Source organism: Lithobates pipiens, unplaced genomic scaffold (assembly GCF_037356315.1).
Source record: "Lithobates pipiens isolate NorthernLeopardFrog02 unplaced genomic scaffold, aLitPip1_a1.2 Scaffold_19, whole genome shotgun sequence".
NCBI classification, from domain to species: Eukaryota; Metazoa; Chordata; class Amphibia; order Anura; family Ranidae; genus Lithobates; species Lithobates pipiens.
The window spans coordinates 396,403,373-396,429,118 of NW_027507764.1; the positions used below are offsets into that span (position 1 = coordinate 396,403,373).

The 25,746-nt window shown below is 39.3% G+C and overlaps 1 protein-coding gene across 3 annotated transcripts in view; it reads left to right on the top strand.

Annotated features, from left to right (window-relative positions):
* The window catches only part of LOC143997028 (cadherin-19-like), a 228,743-nt gene extending 205,102 nt beyond the window's left edge, over positions 1-23,641 (top strand). For all 3 annotated transcript variants that reach the window (XM_077492387.1, XM_077492386.1, XM_077492385.1), the window contains 2 exons: positions 16,280-16,528; positions 22,423-23,641. In XM_077492387.1, coding sequence (XP_077348513.1) covers positions 16,280-16,528; positions 22,423-22,850 — 677 coding nt within the window. In that variant the 3' untranslated portion in view covers positions 22,851-23,641. The remainder of the gene's footprint in view (positions 1-16,279; positions 16,529-22,422) is intronic.
* The last annotated feature ends 2,105 nt before the right edge of the window (positions 23,642-25,746 follow it).

Consider the following 25,746-nt stretch of genomic DNA (forward strand, 5'->3'; position numbering starts at 1 on the left):
AGGGGGGCACTTTCAGCCTCAAAAAAGAGGCTGAAAATCTCGGCTTATACTCGAGTATATACGGTATTTTCGTTTTCGTTTTGACAAACGATAACGAAAGCACAAAATCCGAAAAACGAAAGATCCGACATAAATAAATGCTTTATTTTCGTTTTCATTGTTACAACAGTTCGATATAGAATAGGAGATTCGACATGACTCTGACAACAATCTGTGTCTATAGAACCTGTGGTCGAATGTGCCTAACCTTACCTCTATTAGTCCAAGATTATATAGAGAAAATATTCGACAGAGAAAAAAGATTTGACAGAGAGAAAAGATTCTGCAAGTTACTGTCCTAAAAAGTGTTTGGGGACCCGGGTCCTGCCCCAGGGGACATGTATCAATGCAAATAAAGTTTTAAAAACGGCCGTTTTTTCGGGAGCAGTGATTTTAATAATGATTAAAGTGAAACAATAAAAGTGTAATATTCCTTTAAATTTGGTAGGGGGGGGGGGGGGGTTGTCTATAGTATGCCTGTGAAGGGGCGCATGTTTCCCGTGCTTAGAATTGTCCCTGCACAAAGTGTCATTTATGCAGGAAAAAAAGTCCTTTAAAATCACTCGCAGCTATTATGAATTGTCGGCTCCGTAATACAGAGAACACTCATTGAAAGTCATTGATAAAAAAATAAATAAATAAATAAATAAAAAAGCGTGGGGGTCCCCCAAATTCAATTACCAGGCCCTTCAGGTCTGGTATGGATATTAAGGGGAACCCTGCCTCAAATTTAAGAAAAAAATTGACGTGGGGTTCCCCCTAAATATCCATAACCAGACCCTTCAGGTCTGGTATGGATATTAAGGGGAACCCCGCATCAAATTTAAAAAAAAAATGACGTGGGGTTCCCCCTAAAAATCCATACCAGACCCTTTATCCGAGCACGCAACCTGGCAGGCGTCAGGAAAAGAGGGGGGGACGAGAGAGCGGCCCCCCTCCCTCCTGAACCGTACCAGGCCACATGCCCTCAACATTGGGAGGATGCTTTGGGGGTCCGTGACCCCTCAAAGCACCTTGTCCCCATGTTGATGAGGACAAGGGCCTCATCCCCACAACCCTGGCCGGTGGTTGTGGAGGTCTGCGGGCGGGGGGCTTATCAGAATCTGGAAGCCCCTTTAACAAGGGGACCCCCAGATCCCGCCCCCCCCCCCTGTTTGAAATGGTAAGGGGGTACAAAAGTACCCCTACCATTTCACAAAGAAAGTGTAAAAAATGGTTAAATAAAACAAACACACTTTTGAAAAATTCCTTTATTAAAAATAAAAAAATAAAAAAAAGATTCCAGCGGTGGTAATCCACTCTTGCTATACAGCGACGGACGGTCATCTCTCCAGCGATGTCTCATCTCATCCAGCGCAGCGAATACATCCTTCTTCTGTCTCCTCCACGGAGACACTGCAGGCATTCCGGCGGCTGACGTTTCTTATATACGGAGGGCGGGGCCACCCGTCACCTGACCCCGCCCCCTCTGACGCAAGGGGAAACCCGGGGTTCCCTGTGACGTAGGGGTGACCCGCACCCCTCTGATGTAACACAGGCAGGTTTCCGTTACATCAGAGGGGGGCGGGGTCACCCATACGTCACGGGGAACCCCGGGTTTCCCCTTGCGTCAGAGGGGGGCGGGGCCAGGTGACGGGTGGCCCCGCCCTCCGTATATAAGAAACGTCAGCCGCCGGAATGCCTGCAGTGTCTCCGTGGAGGAGACAGAAGAAGGATGTATTCGCTGCGCTGGATGAGATGAGACATCGCTGGAGAGATGACCGTCCGTCGCTGGATAGCAAGAGTGGATTACCGCCGCTGGAATCTTTTTTTTATTTTTTTATTTTTAATAAAGGAATTTTTCAAAAGTGTGTTTGTTTTATTTAAGCATTTTTTACACTTTCTTTGTGAAATGGTAGGGGTACTTTTGTACCCCCTTACCATTTCAAACAGGGGGGGGCGGGATCTGGGGGTCCCCTTGTTAAAGGGGGCTTGCAGATTCTGATAAGCCCCCCGCCCGCAGACCTCCACAACCACCGGCCAGGGTTGTGGGGATGAGGCCCTTGTCCTCATCAACATGGGGACAAGGTGCTTTGAGGGGTCACGGACCCCCAAAGCATCCTCCCAATGTTGAGGGCATGTGGCCTGGTACGGTTCAGGAGGGAGGGGGGCCGCTCTCTCATCCCTCCCTCTTTTCCTGCGGCCTGCCAGTTTGCGTGCTCGGATAAAGGGTCTGGTATGGATTTTTAGGGGGAACCCCACGTCAATTTTTTTTTTTATTTGACGCGGGGTTCCCCTTAATATCCATACCAGACCTGAAGGGTCTGGTTATGGATATTTAGGGGGAACGCCACGTCAAATTTTTTCTTAAATTTGAGGCAGGGTTCCCCTTAATATCCATACCAGACCTGAAGGGCCTGGTAATTGAATTTGGGGGACCCCCACGCTTTTTTATTTATTTATTTATTTATTTTTTTATCAATGACTTTCAATGAGTGTTCTCTGTATTACGGAGCCGACAATTCATAATAGCTGCGAGTGATTTTAAAGGACTTTTTTTCCTGCATAAATGACAATTTGTGCTGGGACAGTTCTAAGCACGGGAAACATGCACCCCTTCACAGGCATGCTATAGACAACCCCCCCCTACGAAATTTAAAGGAATATTACACTTTTATTGTTTCACTTTAATCATTATTAAAATAACTGCTCCCGAAAAAACGGCCATTTTTAAAACTTTTTTTTGCATTGATACATGTCCCCTGGGGCAGGACCCGGGTCCTCAAACACTTTTTAGGACAGTAACTTGCAAATTAGCCTTTAAAATTAGCACTTTAGATTTTGAACGTTGGAGTCCCATAGACTTTAATAGGGTTCTAAAGTATGCTATATAGTTAGCCCTGTCGAATCTTCTTTATACATTCGACAGACACCATAAGCCTTCCAAGACAGATTCGACCGTAATTCATGTGGATTTTCGGACGAATGCAATTTTTGAACGAAAAACGAAATAAATAAAAACGAATTTCGGGAGTAACTAAATAAATTAAGTTTTCGGACGAAAACGAAATTCCGAAACAAAATATTTTACTCTGCACATGTCTAGTAATCAATGTCCCAATGTTTGTATCCCCCCCTCATCTATAGAGTCGATCCATTTTTCAAATGTAAATGTTCAGTATTACATCAATCTAGCATAAACCCAATAATACAATCTTAGGCCAATACTTAGATATATTTTTTCAGACACATCAGGAAGCCTCTACCATCTGTTGCCTAATTTACCAGGTTTACTACCACACTAACATTGGTGGATGTCTAGATGTATTTCCACTCAAACACCAAAGTTTATTTTTGACAACCAATTCATTGTGACCTCACATAGACATGGTAGAGAGCCATTCCAGGCACCAGATGCCGTTGCTAAAATATTCCACTGTAAGAAAGGGTGCTGGCATGAGTATGTTCAACCAGAAAGCTCTATGAATCTATAGTGGTTCAAAGCCGCAGCTCCAAGATACAGGAAGTGAAGAGAGGCCTCAGCCCCAGCTTCTCAGGGGGCATATCAGGAGGAGCTGGGGCCGCTCTTCACATTCTATACCTTGGAGCTGATTGGTGTGTGGAGTTGAATCACTAGCAAGCCAATTAATTGTTAATATTTAAAGGAACAACAAATTGAGATACTGAATGGGCATATAAAGTATTTTATTTATAGAAATGGGAGAAACAGTTATAGTTACTTTTACATGAAAACTACTTTATGATCTTCTTATACACTATGAGCAACAAACTCTAAAGGGCATATTTATAAAACAGTCAATAAGACATATATCAAACATGCACTGCAGTCAAACCAGTCATTATAATTTTATCAGGTTGTCTGCAGTTCTTTGCTTCGATACTTTAAAGAAACAAACCCCCATAGGTTCAGCTCTGTTGAGAAAGCTAACTGCTTTTTGAATCATAGAAGGCATTTGTAACTCTTCACTATCCATGTTCAGTATGAAGTATCCATGAAAGAGACAGTCCAAAAGTGACATCTACTGCTGGACTGTCTTATTGAAGAACCTTGTAGTAACCTTATTTTTAAACATCAAGTAATCCAAAAAATAAAATGATTCCACTTTAAGTAAGTCAGCACAATGATCAAAACAAAAAGATAATGTGCATCTTACATCTGTCTATCTGTCTGTCTTTCTGATATTTAGTCAGCTATGTACCAAATTTGATGATGTTCTTTGAAGGCTCATGAAAATATAATCTAAGCACTATTAATTTTATTAAATATAAATATAAATATAAAGCATTGAGAATGGTCTCACTCTTTCTAGTTTTCCTGTCAGTAGCAATCAAAGCTAAAAGTCTTGCATGTTAACATGGATGCAATCATACATCTAAGTTCTGCTAATTCTGTTTGATATGTCCCCCGTGAACCCATTGACATATCTACTTTTAATTTAAGGAGACAATTATAGCTTCCTGGGAAAATAAATATGTTCACAATGTATGATGGACAGCATTTCAGGGGAAGTAGAATAGTTTAGATTAAAATAACGATGAGATCAAATACAATCTTCCAGATTTTTGGCTGCTGAATACATGTAAATGTGTAAATGTAAACCAGGAAGAAAATAGTTTCATATTACAATTCTGACCTGATTATTTGCTATTACAATAATACCCTTGCTAATGTCTTAACATAACTTAAGATGGATTTAAATGTTTTAAAATATAAAATAATATACAAATGTGCAGCAAGGCCACAACTAACTAAAATGACCTGGTCAGGAAGGTGGGTAAATCATCTGGAGCTAAAGTGGATAATGAAGAAAAGGCAATCACTTTTTTTCCTTAATCATTATGATTAAAGTGGAGCTTGCAGTGCAGTGCAAGGTTTGCATAAACTGTTGGGACACTGTTATTTTGGAATAAATCACCTGTTCAAACCAAGAGCGATACACATCTCAGGACATTGGGGTTCTGTGGGGAGGGCAGTTGGTGGTGACCCCACCCCTCCTCATATACTCCCCCTACAGTGTCACCCTCACCCCCCCCCCGCTACCCTAATCTGACTTCCTTCTGGTCCTTATTCCTTCTCCTTGTCCTTCCTTCTTGCTTTATTTTGGTTCCTTTTCTTAGCTCTCAAAACAGGGAGAGGAGTGGTAAGTCGGCATAGCAGCAGAATGCCACTCCCAATCCATGTATGCCCTCCAGCATCGATAGAGGCTGTAATGAGTACCCATGATAGTGTTTTATTCCTGCGCTATCACTGGTGATCTATCAAATGTCAGGGGCTGCTGCTACTACCGTAATGGATCACACCGTATCCACTTAATATGAAACTAAAGATATGTTGGTATTGTGCTGTCCCTATATTAAATAACCCTCCGAGGGTGATAAGTATAATGCCTAATTACATAAATCAATAGTGTAATATAAAAATGTATATCTATAAATGTCTACTGAATAGTATCAAAAAGTGCAAAGTGCTACATTAAATAAAATAAAAGAAACACACCACAAAGGTGATAGAATCCAAATAAATGAAAATCAAGTGAACAAAGGTAAGTAACTAAAAACAGTCTCTTAGAAAATTACTATTTTGATAAAGTGCAGAAAAAAAGCAAAAAAAAAAGTATATATATATATATATTTTTTTTTTTTTTTGTTTATTCTAAAGTTTATTCCTATGTGATCAGGAGAGGGTACCCTCTTTTTGGTCTAGGTATACTCTCTTATTTTCTTGTATATCATTTGTTTATTATTAGGGTGGTTCACTTATATCACCTCTGGAGAGTGTTTACTTATTTGCACATTTATAAGACGCACTTGGCACTTTATCATCAATTCACTGTTTTTTGGCTTTGCACTCAATTGAAGCAGTTGTGTTTCTGTGGAGGTTTTCAATTGACTCTGTAGTGTGTAATGAGTACCCAGATCTCAAACGTTCCATTCCAACAAACTTTAAGCTGGCCGGTGGTACACCATACTACACCCTTTTTTATATGGGTAAGTGCTTACCAATTACAATCTTCATGCCTGGACCTCCTTCGAAGGACGCTTCGAGGCAGCTCATTGTGCTTTCCACTTTCAGGTACATTATACCCAATGCCTCCTCTATGGTGGAACCATGTACTTGTATCCTTTCTATTTGTTTTATGGTGCTTAGTGTATTATGTACTGTTTATTTTATAGTTACATTATAGTAAACAGTAAACCATACCTGTAATACACTGCTGACTTCAAACAAGTGTAAAGAATTTTGGTGCACTAAAGCAATGTTTCTCAACTCCAGTCCTTAAGTAGGTCATGTTATCAGAATTTCCCTCGGATGAAACAGCTGTGGTAATTACTAAGGCAGTAAAACTAATCAAATCACCTGTGCAAAATAATGGAAAGCCTGTAAACATGACCTGTTGGGGGTACTTGAGGACTGAAGTTGAGAAATATTGCACTGGGTACTGACATTTATAGGTAAAGTTGATACAGGGAAAATTGGATTGCCTCTTGGGGGATCAGGAAGGAATTTTTGTCCTCTGCTATAGAAAATTGGATCATTCTTTGCCAGGGTTTTTCGCCTTCCTCTGGATTAACAGTGGGTAATAGGATTGTGTATATAGGATTGTATTTTAAAGAAAATATGTCTAATATTTTTTCTAAACAATACAGCCTTCTGACTCCTTTACCATCCTGCACATCTATCCCCTGAACATTTTCTTGGTACATTCAACCACAAATGTCCAGGGGTTGACAGAAATGATCAAGAACAAAACAAAAAACACATTTTCACAATTTCTACATTTTTGAGACTTGTCAATTTTGCTACCCTATCCATTAGTACATCAAAGTGCGAGTTAACCCAGTCACAAAGATCTTGTATAAGCTTTAACATATTAATGTAATTATGAATGTCTTTTTTAATATTTTTAAACCTTCAGACTTTATTAAAATCATACCTTATAAGTCAACATTTAAGATTCTTCTTCAGGCATTTCCTGTTTTGGCTGACAGCACACTGATCTATCTTGTCTCCCGGTTGTGCATGTGGCCATTCCAACATATATTATGCAGACTTGGTCCACTGCTGTAAACATCAGGCATCCCTTGCTGAGAAGTCAATGTAGCATGCATGTAGATATGATGTTCACTCAGAGAAGCTGCAAGAAATAAACAAAACTGAAATGGCATGAAGGATATGAACAGTGAAAATGTGTAATTTTATTTGATTTTAAAAGTGAAAATTACAAAGAATTACTGTACTACCCAATGTGTATTGGTCACTAGGACATCATCATACCCCACATGATGTCCTAATAGACAATACGCATTGGGTCGTATTGAGCTAGCTCCATGTTATTGCAAGCCCTGGATTTGATTGTGATCACATTTTTTCTGTGCCTGAATTATTATCATTGATGTAAGTTTAAAAAAAAAAAGTCCATGGTTTTATACTATGTGGCAGCCTTTTTCTTTTATGAATGGCTGGATTCAAAGTCCTATTGACTGATGAGTTGGTATGGAAGCTGACCCTCTATGGTGTCCCCTGCATGTGAGTTCCTTCCCAGTTCTCATGCTTGTGTAGCACTGACCCCCGAAGGAGCAGCTGATTTAAATGGGCTTACTGTTACCTTCTTGACCTTGTGTATGTCTAGGGGTTTCCAGAGGTAGATGGCCCAAGAACTGTAGAGACTGACACCAGATCCAATAAGGGATTTTTATTTGCAATAAGAATAACTGAAGCACAGTCTCTCAAAGCAGGGTTAGAGGGTTTAGGTAGAAAAGTCTAGGTACTCTTGGAACTAAGCCAAGTAGAAAAAAGTCTCTCACATTAGGAAATCCAGAGAATAGCCATTTGCAGCTGGATGCTCACCCTTATCGGATAGTCCTTCTCTCACTAGGCCTAGCAGCCGATAGAGTGCTCAAATAAAGTGAAGCCTCTGCCACAGACTTGCTATAGCACACTTGAATAATGTCTCTGCTACAGACGTCTTGTAGAACACTTGAATAAAGTCTCTGCCACAGACTTGTTGTAGAACACTTGAATGACTGAAAGATGTAGAAAACTTAGAGAACCCTTGTACGGTACAAATATCTTGCAGCCAGTCCGGTGATACCATACGAGATCATATTCGCTTGGAGTCTTTCAACCTCGCCTCCAGGCTTCTTCTGAGAAGCCAACCTTTGCGTGTCCTTCCCCCAAAGAGTCCTCCCCTGGATGCTTCTACAGTTGCTGGGCCTCTCCACAAACCGAGACGGCACCGGACCACCTCTGAATCCTTCCTTCAGTTACTTTGTTTCAGGCCAGCCAGCCCCGAGACTTGAAATTGGGTGGATCCACACCCCAGGCCATGAGAGCCCTGGGGCTGGTCAGAAGAACCAGGACCCAACAGATAGAAAGCACTTCTGGCCCGGAACCCCGAAGCACGTGATGACAGCACCTTAAGTACCCCCCCAGAATGCCCAGCAAGAGTGACACTCCCACTGGGCTGGTTCCGAGAGAGAACTGGCACTCAATGCACCTAACTGGACTGCATTCTGGCACTTGCCATAGATGACAGCCCCACCCATGGACAAGCAGAACACAATGCAATCCAGCCACATGTACGTTAGGATACTTACAGCCCTGTATAACAGAAGATGTAAATGCAGCATGCATCTGAACATGAAAATAGGAAATGAAAAACAGCAAACTGGAACAAGTGAACAGATAGAGGATTAGAGGATTACAATAACATTAGTCAACTAGTATTTTCTGTAATAACTGTCAGCAGTTATAGCCCCAATATTTCAATGATGACAGATTTACTTTAACTGTTTTACCTTTTTGCTTTAATAATATTTTCAACTATTGCACTTATGTCATTTATATTTTTAACTAAAGTAATGCTTGTATAAGTTGCAAATAGTAGTAATAACTTTTCAAGGACATGTGTAGAGTGATTAAAGTAAGAACCACACTTACAGATGCACCTTGAAAGTCATACAGATTTTACAGACATTCCTCTATGTGTACAACTAAGACTCTAACTTTTGTTATTTTTTCAGAAGTCAGTTTTAGATTAAGTTTCTATAGACAACATGCAGGGCAGAGTGATGGGGGGTTTTGAATTTATAGTGAATTTTCCACCTGTGCATTGTCTTCTATAAATTGTTTTAGTAGCATCTCTCTCTTTTTCTATTTATATTATGAAAATATGCAAAATTATTCTTGCTTATCAAAATATATGGAGGTTGGTTTACTAAAGGGGTTCAATTAATATAGTGAAAAAAATAAGTTGTTTTCACTTCATTCATCCAATCACACTCATTTTTTTAATTTTTTTAATGTAATAAGCAAGAATGCAAGTAGCAAAAATTAGGCCACAACATTTGTCCAATTTAAAAATCTCAGATTTACATTCTTAGATCAAATGACTGTGAAAAGACCACAACATTTAGCCAATGAGAGATTTAAGGTTACAGTTACATTGCTGCATAAAAAAAGGTCATATGAAAAAATGTGCTCCTCTATATAATCAAGTAGGTAGACAGTCTTTTAAATAGTTATCAGAAAAGATATACCATCAAATACAGCAGTAGTGGTCAGCTGTGCACCCCATTTCCAAGGCGCAGGAAAATTAGCATGCTTTGTCAGCACATAAAATAGAACATCCACTGAGGGATCACTGGCAAGTAATCTAGTTAAAACTAATATAAAAAAAAACACAGAATAAAAAATAAAAATCAGTCAGTAGGATGTTTCCCTTGTGTTGATCCTTGTGTTGATGTACTACTCTTCCATCCATGCCCCCCCCCCCCGCACACACACACACACACGCACACACACACACTTGCCACTGTAATATTCCCCAGTAGGGGGTTTAAATAATTAAGGGGCTGTCACAGGCTTTCATTAAGAGTGCCTAATATGACCTAACTTTACCCCACGATGCTCCATTCATAGAAGCCTTACTACAGCTTCTATGAATGAAACACGATCTATGAATGGAGGGGGCAGACCTTTCATCCATTCATCCTACATTTATAGATCCTGTTTCTCTCATAGAAGCTGTAGTAACAGCTTTTATGAATGGAATAATTTGGTGGAAAGGATGAACATAGTTGGGCACTCTTGATGTGAGCCTGTGACAGCCCCTTAACGCTATTAACTGTATTAACCCCATTTACACCAGAAGATTACGGTAGTGGGGGGATGGGTGGAAGAGGATTTCAGCTAACAGTAGAGACATCAGCACAAGGGACACATCTTGCTGACTGTAAGTTATCTCCTTGATTTTTGTGTTTTTGTTTCATTATTTTGGCTGCACTTAGGATTAAGTAGCTATGAGTATGGTAAAAACATTAGGCTATTACCTGTTGTATATCAGCAGTTAATGTTCGTATAAAGGATTCCTATATGTCAAAGAACTTTTGGAACTGAATATCCTTGTGAAGAGGCCTTCACCCACTCCATAGGGAATTCATATAGCAATTTTTCTGTAAATAAAGAAACTGAAGGTTGGTCAGGGTAGATCTACTTATGCAAAATACTATTTTGGCTAGTAAGAAAACAATGGTAACAAGTTGTTTATATCGTCTGGAAATTTGAGTTCCAGGAACATCTACTATGCCAAAAATGCCCACTCCAAAGTTAAAGGTATGTAATTAACTAGATGAGCAGTAGCATACCATGCCACAACAGTTCAAAATTATATGATTTTGAGATGGGCCCAAAATTCATGGTACAAATATGCATCCTGAAGTCCATATTTTAAACAACAAGAAGCTTAGACCTATAAGGTTATAGTGGCATGTGGATATTAGACATGTGCGCCGTCAATAAATTTGTTTCATTTCGTTCCGTTCCATTTTGTATTAGCCAATAATTTGTATTTTTGTTAACTTTTCGTTAAAATTACGAACTTTTGTTATGATGAATTTAAAAAGAAAAAATACCTTTCTCAATATGGCAGTTGCCGACTCATTATGCTCATTATGAGGGGCTCCCACCATCCCTGTGCTGACTTCCTCCTGGGGCTGTACCCCTGCTGTGCTCATTATGAGGGTCTCTCACCATCCCTGTGCTGACTTCCTGGGTTTGTACCCCTGCTGTGCTCATTATGAAAGGCTCCAACCATCCCTGTGCTGTGCTCATTATGAGGGGCTCCCGCCATCCCTGTGCTGTGCTGACTTCCTCCTGGGACTGTATCCCTGCTGTGCTCATTATAAGGGGCTCCCACCATCCCTGTGGTGTGCTGACTTCCTGGGGTTTTAACTTCATCATAACGAATAATTATTATGACAATAATAAAACGATATTAACAAACTTTCTTATTTTGCCCCACTCTGAAACTCCCAACGACTACCAGTATCAGATTCCCACTCCCATATTAAAAAAGGTAATTTTCCCAACCCTCAATCAGCAGCAGAAGAAAAACCTCTCATTGGTCAACAAAAGACCAGTCACATTTCTGTTGTAAGAGAATTTGGATCCGAAATTCATCAATGAAATTTTGTATTTCATATACAATTAAGGAAGCATAGAAATTCGTATTTTGGATGCTTCTGAGTGTACAAATTTATGGAAATTCGTACAAATTTTCGATTTGTATGAAACGAACCACACATGTCTAGTGCATATATTGTATAAACATGATGAAAGAATTTAACCATAATTAATTGATACATAATAGCTTTGATTGTTTTCCAGGATTACTGCAGTAAATTTAGAGGTGCATTGGTGTATGGGTAGGAAAGACATGGGTCAATTTTTTGAGGACAATCCCTGCTACTGCAAAGGCATTCCATAAAAAGCATAAAGACTGGAAAATCCTCACCATTTAGGATTAGGGATTAGGGTAATTCAAGAGCATGTCTAACCAGGGATGCCAACCATCCGTAATCACTGTGATTTTTATAGCTCTTCGTGAATGTTTTTTATGGTCATATGATGTCCATAACAACACTGCACTGTATCTAGGGATGGCACCAGGAGATACATGAGTCAACTACATCTTATAACACCAGATGATTCATTTTTTTCTTGCCTCATCTGCAGTGCCACCTCACGCCTGCTGCTGCCCACTCTAGTGCTTGCTCCATCCCCAACATTCAGGGCAAAGGAATGAAACTTCCTCCTCCAGAGTCTGGACCAACTTCCAGGCAGAGCCCTACCTTCCAGGTTTTTCACGCTAGGCTGCAGTGCACTAATAGAGCAGAGTGGTCTCTGATGCAACATGCAAGGAGGTAGGCAACCTCTGGAGAGTGGAGACCCTGATCCAATGTTGGAGGAGGGGCAGCTCTGGGGACCCTGATATGAGAAGAGGAATGACTCTAGGGACCCTGATGTAAGGAGGGGGGCTCTGGGGACACTGATGCAAGGGGGTGACACATTTGGGAACCTAGTGTAAGGGGATGACTTTGGTAATCTTGCTATAAGGTGGTGGCACTCTATGGACACAAATATAAGGTAGTGGCATTCAGGGTGGGCACTAATATAAGTTTGTTGCCCTCTGGGGGCACTGATATAAGATGCTAGAGCTCTGGGAACACGTATGGAAGGTGATGGCACTCCAGGCAAACTGGTGTAAGGTGATGGCTCTCTGAGGGTACTGAAGTATGAGGGGCATTGAGATAAGATGGTAAAACTCTAATGGTACTGCTGTAAGATGGAGTCTGGGGCACTGATGTAAAGTGATGGCTCTATGGGGACACTGATGTAAGGTGGTAGCACTCTAGGATGCTGAACTAAGGGAGGATTCTGATGTGAATGTGGCAAAACATTTTGTATCATTTTTTTAACACAAATAGCCCTGTTTTGGTGGTATTTAATCACTTCCGTATTTTTTTATAAAAATGAAAAAAGTACAACATTGTGGGAAAAAAAATCATTTTTCTTAGTTTCTGTCAGTACATTTTGTAAATTAGTAATTTTTCTCCTTCACTGATGTGCACTGATGAGGCAGCACTGATGAGCACATATGGGCACTGATGAGGTAGCACTGAAGGGGAATGATTAGGTGTCACTGATGAGGAGGCACTAATATGCCACACTGATGGGCACTGATATGTGGCACTGATATTTGGCACTGATGGGCATTGATATGTGGCACTGATGGGCATTGATAGGTGGCACTGGGCACTGATAGGCAGCACTGGTGCGCAATGACAGGTGGCACAGATAGGTGACACTGGTGGGTGGCACTCATGGACAGCAATGATGGGCAATGATGGGTGGCACTGATGGGCACTGAAAGGCAGCACTGACTGGCATCACTAATGGGCACTAATTGGTGTCACTGATGGGCACTGCTGAAGCGGCACTGATAATCAGGGAACTGATAATCAGTGCCCTGATTACCTGTACAGTATCCCCTACAAGGAGATGTCACTGATCAGCTCTCCTCGCCATACACTCTGTCAGTGTGAGACGATAAATGGCACTTTCTTGTTTACTTGTGACCGGCTGTGATTTGACACAGCCAATCACATTGGTAAAGAGCCATGTCATCAGGGTCAAGCCATGTCCTAGGAACACGGTGCGTCTGTGATCGCAAAGCTGCGCGTACCCTCAGGCTCGCAAGAGAGGCGGTTCTGGGGCGTCATCATGTGACCTTGTCCCAGAACAAGAGTGCATCCCACCTGCCGTCTATTTATTATACAGCAAGCGGGAAGTGGTTAAGGTAGGCCCAGAAAGACAAAAATATCCATTTTGTGTGCATAAAAACATATGTGATTAAAACATTTAATTGAAAAAAAAAAACTTTGTCCTGAGACTTATTTGTGTCCTTGAGATTGTCAGTTTTGGCACAAAATGTAATTAGTATTTTGTGGGTATAAGGACTGTGGTATATATGTGCATTGTATATAGCACGGACATGTTCAATACCCCTTCAAGACTCTCCCATTGGTCATGCACATTTTTCACCATGGCACACAATGACACAGAACCTAATTTTCTATTCTTTTCCATATATTTTAAAGTCCTAGTCTTGGTCAAATTTTGGCACAGTTTTCACTTTTTAATTGTAAAGCCAGACAAACTACTACTTACTATTATTGTTAATGTTTATATGTTTGTCTGTACTCTTTTTAAATGCTAAGTTAATCTTTAGGAATATGTTACAAGGTACACACTTATTTAGGGTATAACATGTTGCTAAAGCTCCACAAATACCACCCTTGAGCCCCCATGACAGCTGGTGGGGGTTCCTTTGCCTTGCAATGGCTGTCACATTTAGAATTGGTGCGACTGTGTTGGGCTCTGTCCACATAACCACATCATTTATTCACAGGGATCTGTGAATGAATACATTACAGGTCCCATCTTCCATCATGACAGATGACTTGTAGCGCTCAATGAATTAAGAGTGTGCTAATTAGCGCAATTCTAGTCCATCAACACATCCTCCAGCTTTCTACCTGAAAGCCAGTATGGAGGTATGGGCAGAAAGATGGATTAAATGTCTGCTAGAGCCTGACACTGCACCCACAATCCACAGATTTGCAGGCTCCTGTGTAAACAATACAAGTGTATATTTTTTTCCAGCAAAAAATATGTGCATTTATTATTTTTTCCTTAACGGTGAATTTAGCCTTTAAATATAGATTGTCTTCCTTTATATTAGGATTTTCTTACATAGTTCAAGGTGTCTGCAGAACTTTTTTTAGGGGGCGAGCATCATTTTAAGGTCACCTATGCTCTGCCCCTTTTCAACAATGTCATAAAGGGGAGAGCGAGCTATATGGGCACAACAGCAGCTATATGGGCACAATAACAGTTTTATGCTATTGTGCTCATATAGCTGCTGTTGTGCATCTATATGGGTGCAACAGGATCTATATGGGCACAACTGCAGCTATATGGGCACACTAGCATAAAGGCGTTATTGTGTCCATATACTGTAAATTCAGTTCTATTGTGGCCATACAATGCTAAAACTGTCTGTCTCCTATTGTGCCGACACTGCCCAGTGAAACTGACATGCTCTCTCTGGTGGTGCTGGACAGCAATGCGCTCTCTTTCTGGGGGTGTGGTAGAGGATTGCTCTCTCTGGTGGTGTGGGTACAGCGTGGCTCTCTCTGGTGGTGCCGGTACAGCGTGGCTCTCTCTCTCTCTCTGGTGGTGTGGGTACAGCAAGGCTTTCATGGCTCTCTCTGGTGGCGCAGTACAGAGTGGCTCTCTCTGGTGGTGTAGGTATAGAGTTGCTCTCTCTGGTGGTGTGGGTACAGCGTGGCTCTCTCTCTTGTGGTGATGGTACAGTGTGGCTCTCTCTGGTGGTGCGAGTATAGTGTGGCTCTCTCTGGTGGTGCTGGGGCTATTACTTCCCCCCGCACAGTCCTTTTTATTTTCCCATGTCTCCTGTAGCTGCACATTTCCCATGATGCCCCTCTAGTTTCTTCTGATTGGCCCTCCATTGTTGCCAATGGAGAGGGAACAAGAACAGGCAGAACGCTTTCTCTTCTCCCATGCTGTCGACATGAGAGGGGGGAGTGGGGGAAACATCCTGACAGCCCCCCATAGTGATGCAGCTTCCCCTGAGACCACACACCTTGTCAATTCCAAGGGGGGCATTTGCCCCTCTTGCCTCATTATGTGGACGCACATGGTGTCAGTATAAATGTGCTCTGTCAGTAATTTTTCTATATTTTGTCAATAAAAAAAGTCATTGGGGATGGCAACTCTATGTCTAACTGATCTGACCTATCCTTTTGATAAAATGTTTCTACTGTCGAAGTGATATGGGATATCACTTTATAAAAACAAAGGGGGCATTGGTTAGGATTGGAACTTTTTCCTGATCAACATTCAGAGTGTGGTTGCTTAGAGGTAGTATTAAATAAGTTCTACATACATTGGATACCATAATTTTGACATGTTTTAGGAATGGATATTCTTGTGATTATGCAAAACAATAATTTTTCTTAATAAACATTTAGAAATTTACTACAATGCCATATCAGGGGAATTTCCATTGTAATGTAAATTACAATTTTCCCTATTAAAAAAATGTTTTTGTGTCCAATAGATAAAGAGATTTTGGTATTCTTCTCACACGGTTATTTCAGTACTGTATATTGCTTTGAACTCTTGAGAGCTCTCCCTCCCACTGTGTCTACATCACTAATACACAAGTTTGTGCTTTAACTTTACTTCCGACTCAGATATAATCTTTGCCATGAAGTGTGTAACAACAAGTAGTTAATGAAAATGAAATGTGTGACTTGATTGTTCACTTAAAAAATAAATATTGATTCTAATAGTTTATTTTTTCTTTTACAGATAACACAGCTACAATTCTGGCATTGCGGGATGGATATAGTTTACAAGACAATCCAATATATTACTTAACGGTTATAATAAGTGATAATGGGATTCCCTCACTCAGCAGTACCACCACGCTAACAATTCAAGTTTGTGATTGTAGCACTAATAATGATAAAGAGTCTTGCAGAAAAAAAGGCTTTTTTTGGATTTTTTTCAATTCCGGGGCCTTTATTGCAATTTCTGTCTTATCAATTGTACTCCTAGGTAAGCAGAAACACTCTTAGATGTAAATGTTATACCTTGTATGTTTTCCCCTGACACCATCTGATATCAATTTTTATTTATTTTTTTCTGAAAAATTGTGGGGCAGGTATGCAAAAGGTGTGTGAGTATAAACACATTCACTTGTCTAGCTTTGTTTGCATTTAGTGCATACTAAAATTAGTAGAATAAACTGTGAATGTTGTACCCAACAAATGTCAAGAAAAAAGGGCTTCTTTACACTTTTCTGTTTTGTGGTAAGCACACATTGCATGTGTTGCTGTACCAATTGTTTTTAATGGAACCCCAACACACTAAAGTAGCCCAGCTACATGGCAGCATGCCAAAACACACGGTAAGGTGTTATGGCACGTTGTGTTGAAATAATATAATGCATATCTAATTCTTATAAACAGGCCCAAGAATTAATCCAAGGGAAAAGAACCAAGCTTACTCACAACCAGCTCACAGACAACCAAATCAACCTGTCTAACAGTATGCGTTAAAAGCAGGGGTTTAGTCTGCACGCATTTGCAAATGCATGCAACCCATTCGTGTCACGCTTTAAAGCGAAACACAATAAAGTGTGCATTGATGCATCAAAATACATACATAAAAATAATGGCTAATTGGCCCTTATAGTAGTTGCCTTGGGGCTACAAAATCATTAGTAATTGTGGAATATGGGGGAGACCTGAGTAGTTTAGCAACCCAAGAATGTTGGTTGTTATCCCCAATGAGGCAGCAAACATGTTACTCTTGACATGAAAATGTACCCAAAAAATTTCACAGCTTAGAGTATCTTGTGCACAAGGCAGAAGTATGGAAGGGGAAGGTGGGCTTTATTCAAACATAAGGGTTGCAGTTAGAATGTTGGTGCATATTTTGTGAGGTATGCTAGACTGTTTATTAATGATTTTTTTTCCAACTCTTTACATATTTAGCTCCATGAACCTTCTTGTCCACTCAGTTCCACTCTTGGACACCTATGATGCAAAATCATGAGTGTCAGGCAGCTACTTTGTCAGATACAACCGTTTTTGGGGGATTCTCTCCGTTGAAGTGCAGACAAGCTATCATCAACGATGCAAAGAATTACACACACTCGCTGTCCCCTCATATTGGAATAACAGCTATAAAATGCAATGATTCATACTTAATACTCCATGCTGATGTATCAACAAAGTAGATGTTGTAACTGAACACTTGGAGCATGAGCAGAAAAAATTAAATAAATAAATATATTTTACACAATTTCCTATTAAAATGTAGATGCTACTTGTCCTGCTAAAAAATGCATGCTAATTTAATAAATGTAATAATAACAGCAACATAATAATTTTGTTGCTATATAGGAAAGATAATAGGCACTGAGCAAAGCATCAACATGGGGACAAGGAATTTTAGAGGAGACCCCAAAGCATCCTTCCCATGTTGAGGGCATGTGGCATGGTACAGTTCAGGAGGCAATTTCTCAGCCCCCTTTTCCTGCGACCTGCCAGGTTGTGTGCTCAGATAAGGGTCTGGTGTGGATTTTGGGGGAACCCCTATGCCATTTTTTTTATTTTGACTCTGGGTTCCCCTTAAAATCCATAAGGGCCTGGTAATGGACGGGGGACCCATGCTGTTTTTTTCAATGATTTTCATCTATATTGCCGGGTCCCGACAATACATTAGAGCTAGTAGTTTTAAATTACTTTTTTTTCCTATTAGAAATGTAATTTTGCTGTGTTACTGTTATAAACATAGGAACAATGCGCTACTTTACAGGTATACTAAGGACACCCCCCAGGCATAATATTTAAAGGAATATTTCATTTTTATTGTTTCACTTTAAGTATTATTAGAAATCACTGCTCTATAAACAAAAAAATAGCGTCAATTTTGAAAAAAACGCAGATAAGCGTTTATTGATTGGTTTGCGCAAACGTTATAGTGTCTACAAAATAGGGGATCGTTTTATGGAATTTTTATTGATTTTTTTTTTACTAGTAATGACGACGATCAGCTTTTTTTTATCATGATGGTGACATTCTGGCGGACACATCGGACAATTTTGACAGATTTTTGGGACCATTAATACAGCGATCAATGCTAAAAAATCTGCATTGATTACTGTAAAAATGTCACTTGCAGTGAATGGGTTAACCCCTAGGTAGCGCTGTAAGGGTTAAGTGTGTCCTAGGGAGTGATTATAACTGTGGGGGGAGGGGCTGGGTGTGACACTTCACTGATCACCGCTCCTGATCACAGGGAGTGGTGATCAGTGACAGTGTCATTAGGCAGAATGGGGAGATGCTTGTTTACATTAGCATCTCCCCATTCTTCCTCACCATGAGACGATCACGTGTATCTCTGCAGACATCGAGTCTGCGGGACTCGCGATCATGGTCATGGAGCTTCCAGCAGGCACGTGTGTGCCCGCAAGCCGCCTCTTAGAGGGCCATGTACAGGTACGTTAATCTGCCTGTACGTACCCTTCTGCTGCAGTATATCTGCGTGAGATGGTCGGGAAGCGGTTAAGAGTTCCCTTCACTGGAACTAAGGTGCCAAGCTTGAAAAACAACCCCACACCATTTTGCCCCCTCCACCTAATGGTTTGGGCCAGTGCATAATGCAATGTCCATGAAGACATTGATGAGCGAGTTTAGGGTGGAGGAACTTGATTGGCCTGCACAGAATCCTGACCTCAACCTGATAGAACACCTTTGGGATTAATTAGAGTGGAGACTGCAAGCCAGGTCTTCTTGTCCAACATCAGTGCCTGACCTCACAAATGCATTTCTGGAAGAATGGTCAAACATTCCCATAGAAACATGCCTAAACCTTGTGGACAGCCTTCCCAGAAAAGTTGAAGCTGTTATAGCTGCAAAGAGTGAACCAACTCAATATTGAACCCTACGAACTAAACCTGGGATTCCATTAAAGTTCATGTGCGTGTAAAGGCAGGTGCCCCAATCATTTTGACTATATATTATAGATCTCCCCATGCACACCTGAGACCTTGTAACACTAATGAATCAATGGGACTAATTTGGACATTTTCACTTAGGGGTGTACTTACTGTTGTTTCCAGCGGTTTAAACCTGAATGGCTGTGTGTTGAGTTATTTTGAGGGGGAGCAAATTTACACTGTTATACAAGCTTTACACTCACTAGCAAAGTGTCATTTCTTCAGTGTTGTCACACGATATATATATATATAATAAAATATTCACAAAAATGTGAGGGGTGTACTCACTTTTGTGTTTTGTGAGATATATATATATATATATATATATATATATATATATATATATATAATTTTATAATATATTATCTATGACTAGGAAGAATGATCAGAGAAAACATTGAACAGTTAGGCTTGCTCACTTACGTGACGTTTGAATTTATGTGTTTACTCCTTTAGTAAACCAACCTCATAATTTTTGTTTATTCCATGGCTTATGCATAGCTTGTGGATACAGATAGAATAGTTCTAGGTGTATGTTTGCTATAGCATTGTGGAACAATAACGCCAAGGAAAGTCAATATTTATAGGATAAAACATAGGACCTAAAAAGACAGCAATCATTTTTATAATGCAAGGTTACTATTATTTATTAAAGTCATTTTAAAAAGTAGCATGTTTAACCGCTTTAGCCCCGAAAGAATTTACCCCCTTCCTGACCAGAGAATTTTTTTGCAATATGGCACTGCGTCACTTTAACTGAAAATTGTGCGGTTGTGCGATGTTGCACCCAAACAAAATTCTCAGATTTTCCCCATAAATAGAGATTTCTTTTGGTGGTATTTGATTACCTCTGAGGTTTTTATTTTTTTGCGCTATGAACAAAAAAAGAGAGACAATTTTGAAAAAAATGCATTTTTTTTTTACTTTTTGCTATAATAAATATCCCCAAAAATATATAAAAAACGAATTTCTTTCTCAGTTTAGGCTGACATGTATTCTGCTACATAAATTTTGGTTAAAAAAATTGCAATTTGTGTATATTGATTGGTTTGCGCAAAAGTTATAGGGGATAGAGTTATGGCATTTTTATAATTTTTTTTTATTATTAGTAATGGAGGCGATCTACCATTTTTATCATGGCTGCGACGTTATGGCACACACATCAGACACTTTTGACACTATTTTGGGACCAATGTCATTTATACAGCGATCAGTGCTATAAAAATGCACTGATTACGGTATAAATGACACTGGCATGGAAGGGGTCAAACACTATGGGGCAATCAAGCGGTTAAGTGTGTCCTAGGGAGTGATCCTAACTGTGGTGGATGTGCTAACACTGACATGACAGTGATCACCGCTCCCAATGACGGGGAGCAGTAGATCTCTGTCATGTCACAAGGCAGAATGGGGAAATGCCTTGTTTACATAAGCATCTCCCCATTCTGCTGCTCTGTGACATGTCCCGGCGTACATCGAGTCCATGGGACCAGTGGGCACGGTCACAGACTACGCAGCGGCCGTACACCCACAATGCCATGTCCTAAAGGGAATGTACCTGTACACCCATTTGCGCAGTCATGCCATTGTGCCAACGTATATCGTCACGCACTGGTCGGCAAGCAGTTAACAACATTACCCTGCCTCTGCATTTTTGTTGCACCTAATTGCCAATTTTTTTAAAGCTACCCACCACTGCCAAATATTGTGGCAGAAACTGTGTTACTCTTTTTATCCTCTTTTCCACTCTAGATGCAGCTGCATCTCTCATAAGCCAGCATTGGGCAGTGACATTTAAGAGAAAACAGACTGGTTGACTATAGGAGAGCCAACACTTTTCCCGTTAGCAGCTTTTAAAAACATTAAAGCTCAACCAAACCATCAGTTTAAATAGGCTAAATATATTCCAGGTACAACAAAACAAAGTATGCAAAGTCCTTCAGTTTGTGTTCTTTGAAAATTAGCCACAGCCTTTTGTCTTACAAGCATGCTGCATAGTTGTACCTTAGATCTCTATGGGGAAGCAATGAGCTCTTTGCAGAGGTCAAACACACCCCAAATAAGTCAGACCTTTACCTCTGTAGTCACTAAAGCTCTCTCTTACTTGCTTTTAATGAATGCAGACTGCCTATTGCGTTTTAATGCAGTCTGAATGTACTTAGCTTTTTAAACAAAAAGTTCAGTTAGGCTTTAACTAAATCAGTGTTTGTTTGTTTTTTGGGGGGGGGGGGGTAACAATGGTTGGGGCAGGGAATGCTTTCCCCTTCTTCAGTTATAAAGGGGGTGTCATACTTGAAGTGCATTGCCAGTCCTGGTCATATTGTTGCAGGGGCTCAAAGAACTGGGAAACTTCCCCTAGAATCAAAACTGGCAATTTTTGTCCCAGGTAATATAATAGTATGTTGCACACATTTAGTACACGTTTATAAAAAAGTGCAGCACTTAAAAAGCATATTATATATAATTTCATATAATCACAAAAATAACCTATGTGATTATATGAATTTATGAATTTATTTATAATTTGCTTTTTAAGCGCTGCACTTTTTTATGAACATTTGGTTTTGGTACTGTATGAAGACCTTTATGTGCTGGCAGCTACTCCTAACATAGCCACTCCTGAGCATAGAGTCTTCACTCATTACACATTTAATACACATAAAAAACATGTAGGTAAAGGTAAAGATGTATGTTTTTTGAAAAATGTTTTTCAAAACAAATGTTTGTTTTTTTTAAAACACAAACAGTACAAATAAATATACAGTATATGCAGTAATTTACTATTTGTTTGATGACCAAGTACTAAAGATAGATATTTTTTTTAATTACAATAAAAAAATACAAACAATTTACCATATACTATAAGAAAGACAGAACCAATAAGGATATGTTATTTGTTTACAAGATACAAACTTGATCTTTATCTTCTTGTGTATTTCAATAGGATTGGCTGTAATTGTTCACGTAAAGTGCAAGAAAAGTCCTACACATTTCCATGAGAAAGGAGAAGACTTAAAGGAAAATATTGTTAAGTATGATGATGAAGGTGGGGGAGAAGAAGATACGGAAGCATTTGATATCACAGGACTCAGACATCAAACAGTGATGAGAGAACATAAAAGCAAAAGAACTATAAGAACTGACATTCAAAGTATGTATAGGTTGTCCTTGGGACTTGGGCCTGATGTCACTATTTTTAGGGAATACCTTTCAGAGAAGTTGGAAGAAGCTGATACAGACCCATATAGTTTCCCACCTGACTCCCTTCATACCTATGCTTACGAAGGCACAGGTTCAACAGCAGGATCACTAAGCTCCTTGGAATCAAGTGCACTGGATTCTAATCAATGCTTGGAATTTGATCAGGAATGAGCTCATAAATAGGTTACATTTTTTAAATAAGGGATTACATGGGGATAATGAGTCCTCTACAAAAAATATTGTTCAACCTTATTTATTAAAGGTTCAGGCCACCATTAATTGAAACAACATTTTTTTGGCTGATACCGAGGTTATTCTCTTTAATGGTAAAATCCTATTACCAAAGATCAAAATTTCACTCACCTTCGTTAGCCACTGAGAGGGGACTCACACCAACTGCTTCTCATTTTATTAAACATAGTTAAAGAAACAATAATGACGCCTAACCTTTAAAAGCAGACTTTAAAAATAGTGAGATACTCTCTCTTTGGTTAAAAAAAAGACTTTCAGCACAGAGCCAATAGGTTTGCATTTACATAAAATGCATGCATTTTTTATTGCTGTGTAATATAGAATATGATTTATGCTTAAAGGGATTGCTATAATGTATACAGATAGAATATATTATTCAATGATTATATTATGGAAAACTATTTAACTTTTAATACCAAAGGTTTATAAAGCTTCATACTTACAAAGTGCTTTTTATTTCTGAAAAAAAGTTAGGGGGCACAAACAAAAAGTATTTGGCATTTTGCTCATTTCAGCTGACAACCAAGGGACCTTTTTCTAAATGTGAAATTGAAGTGTTGCATCTTTTTGCTTTTTGATTTTAATTGCTTTCCACAAAAAAGTAATGATCCTAAATTTGTAGCTGTATTGCAATTCTAAGAGTATCACACTACTATTTAAAATGGCGATGGTTTTAGTGAGTAATAAAAATATTTCTCAACATTTATAAAGATTGGAAGTGTAATTTCATTAGGTTACTTGCGGACTGCCCACCGTTCATATACTGCAGCAGGGCGACCGCTCTGTGCCAGATAATGTACCTAGTACATGATGTGACACTTCCGGGCCTGGGATTCGTACGCACATCACCAGTGACCCACTCCTGCTGGCACCCGCTGATTGGTACACAGGCAGAATGTAAACAAGGTAGATTGCTGTTCTGTGAGGAGGGAAGGCATTGATCCTGTGTTCCTGCAAAGCAGTGACGTGGATCTTTGCCTTCCCTTGGTAAAAGCACCTCCCCCAGAGTACACAAGCACTGGCTAGGAACACATTTAACCCTGTGATTGCCCCTGATGTTAACCCCTTCCCAGCCAGTGTCATTGGTATAGTGGCAATGCATTTTTTTTAGCACTAATCACTGTATTAGCATCACTGGTCCCAAAAAAGTGTCAAAAGTGTCAGTTAGTGTCCGCAAATTGATTACTAGTAAAAAATAAATAAATTAATAAAAATATCCCATAGTTGTGGATGCTATAACTTTTGCGCAAACCAATCAATATACGCTTATTGGGATGGGATTTTTTAACACAAAAAATATAGCAGAATACAATATTGGCCTAAATTCATGACGACATTTGAGGTTTTCAATTTTTTATTGAATTTTTTTTTTATAGCAGAAAGTTTTTTTTCAAAATTGTCAGACTTTTTTGTTTATAGCACAAAAAATAAAAACTGCAGAGGTGATCAAATAACACCAAAAAAAAGCTATATTTGTGGGGAAAGAGAGAACCTAAATTGTATTTGGGTACAGCGTTGCACGACTGTGCAATTGTCAGTTAAAGTAATGCAGTGCCGTATCGCCTGGCCATGAAGGGGGTAAATCTTCCAGAGGGCAAGTGGTTAAACACTGCTTCACTCTATTCACTAACATTCACTTTACTAGATGATCATCCTTTATTCCTTTATTAATCCAACCCCCACAATCTCATTAAACATTTGTCAAGTTTTTATTGCTGTCTGTAGCATCATTAGGGAGATTTCCAAGACACATTTTCTCCTTATTGACAACTTTATTACTGTGACAGGAAGCAAGTAAACATCTCTCTATCAGAGAAACAACAGCAAAATGGATGTGTGTTTGGCAGTTGAAAGGTTAGAACTCCATGAAGTTTTCTCTTCACTTCCTGTTCCATCCTTCCTGCATATGATGAGGTTAATGAAATGAACACAGGTTCACTGAGAAATTTGAATTTCATGGGGCAAGGAGAGAGTTTATAGCATTGTGTAGACCCAAAGGTTCAAGTTTGAGCTAACAGAGCTAGTTATTACTGACTATAGTGTGGAAGTTAAGAAGAGGTAAGTTTTTACTGCTGATCAAATCTTCAGTTTTTACTGCTGATTAAATGACTACATAAATGCCACATGATGTTTTTGTGGTGTTGGTGATCACACATGGGACATTATGGTTGGAAATTAAAAATGTGTCTGACACCATCTTATTCAGAAAAGAACATCTAAACAAATTGAACAATGTATCCAGAGATTGCAAAGACATTTTTTTTTTCTTTTAAATAGAGGTATATTATGTTTTTTTATAGTAGCAACTGAATCCCCGGTGAAGTGGTGGCTTTGAAATGAACATTATAATAAATGATTTAACAGGGTGAATATCCAAAGAAATATTAATACAAAAATGATTTACATTTTTTGTTTTGTTTTTATATGTTAAAGTAACATTATGAAAACATGTACCATATAATTATGAAGAGAGGACATTGAACAGTCTAACTCACACTGCAGTGCCTTAAATGGCCTCTTAATTATTATAGAAGTGTTCAGATTGAAATAAAAAAGTCCTTATGAAATGTTCTATTGTGAAGCTTTTCTGATATCATTATTATTCTTATAATATTCAACATCTCTAATGAAATTATATTAATAAAATTGTACATATTTAGATAATCACTAAGTTCATTTTTTTTTTTTTACTTTCAAAAAGAATTTATTGAGATATATCACAATAACAAGTATACGATAATAACATAGTGTACACTACATGTTAAAAGGCATGGAATTTTAGGACCGGGTGTACATTTACACAATAAGTATTCAG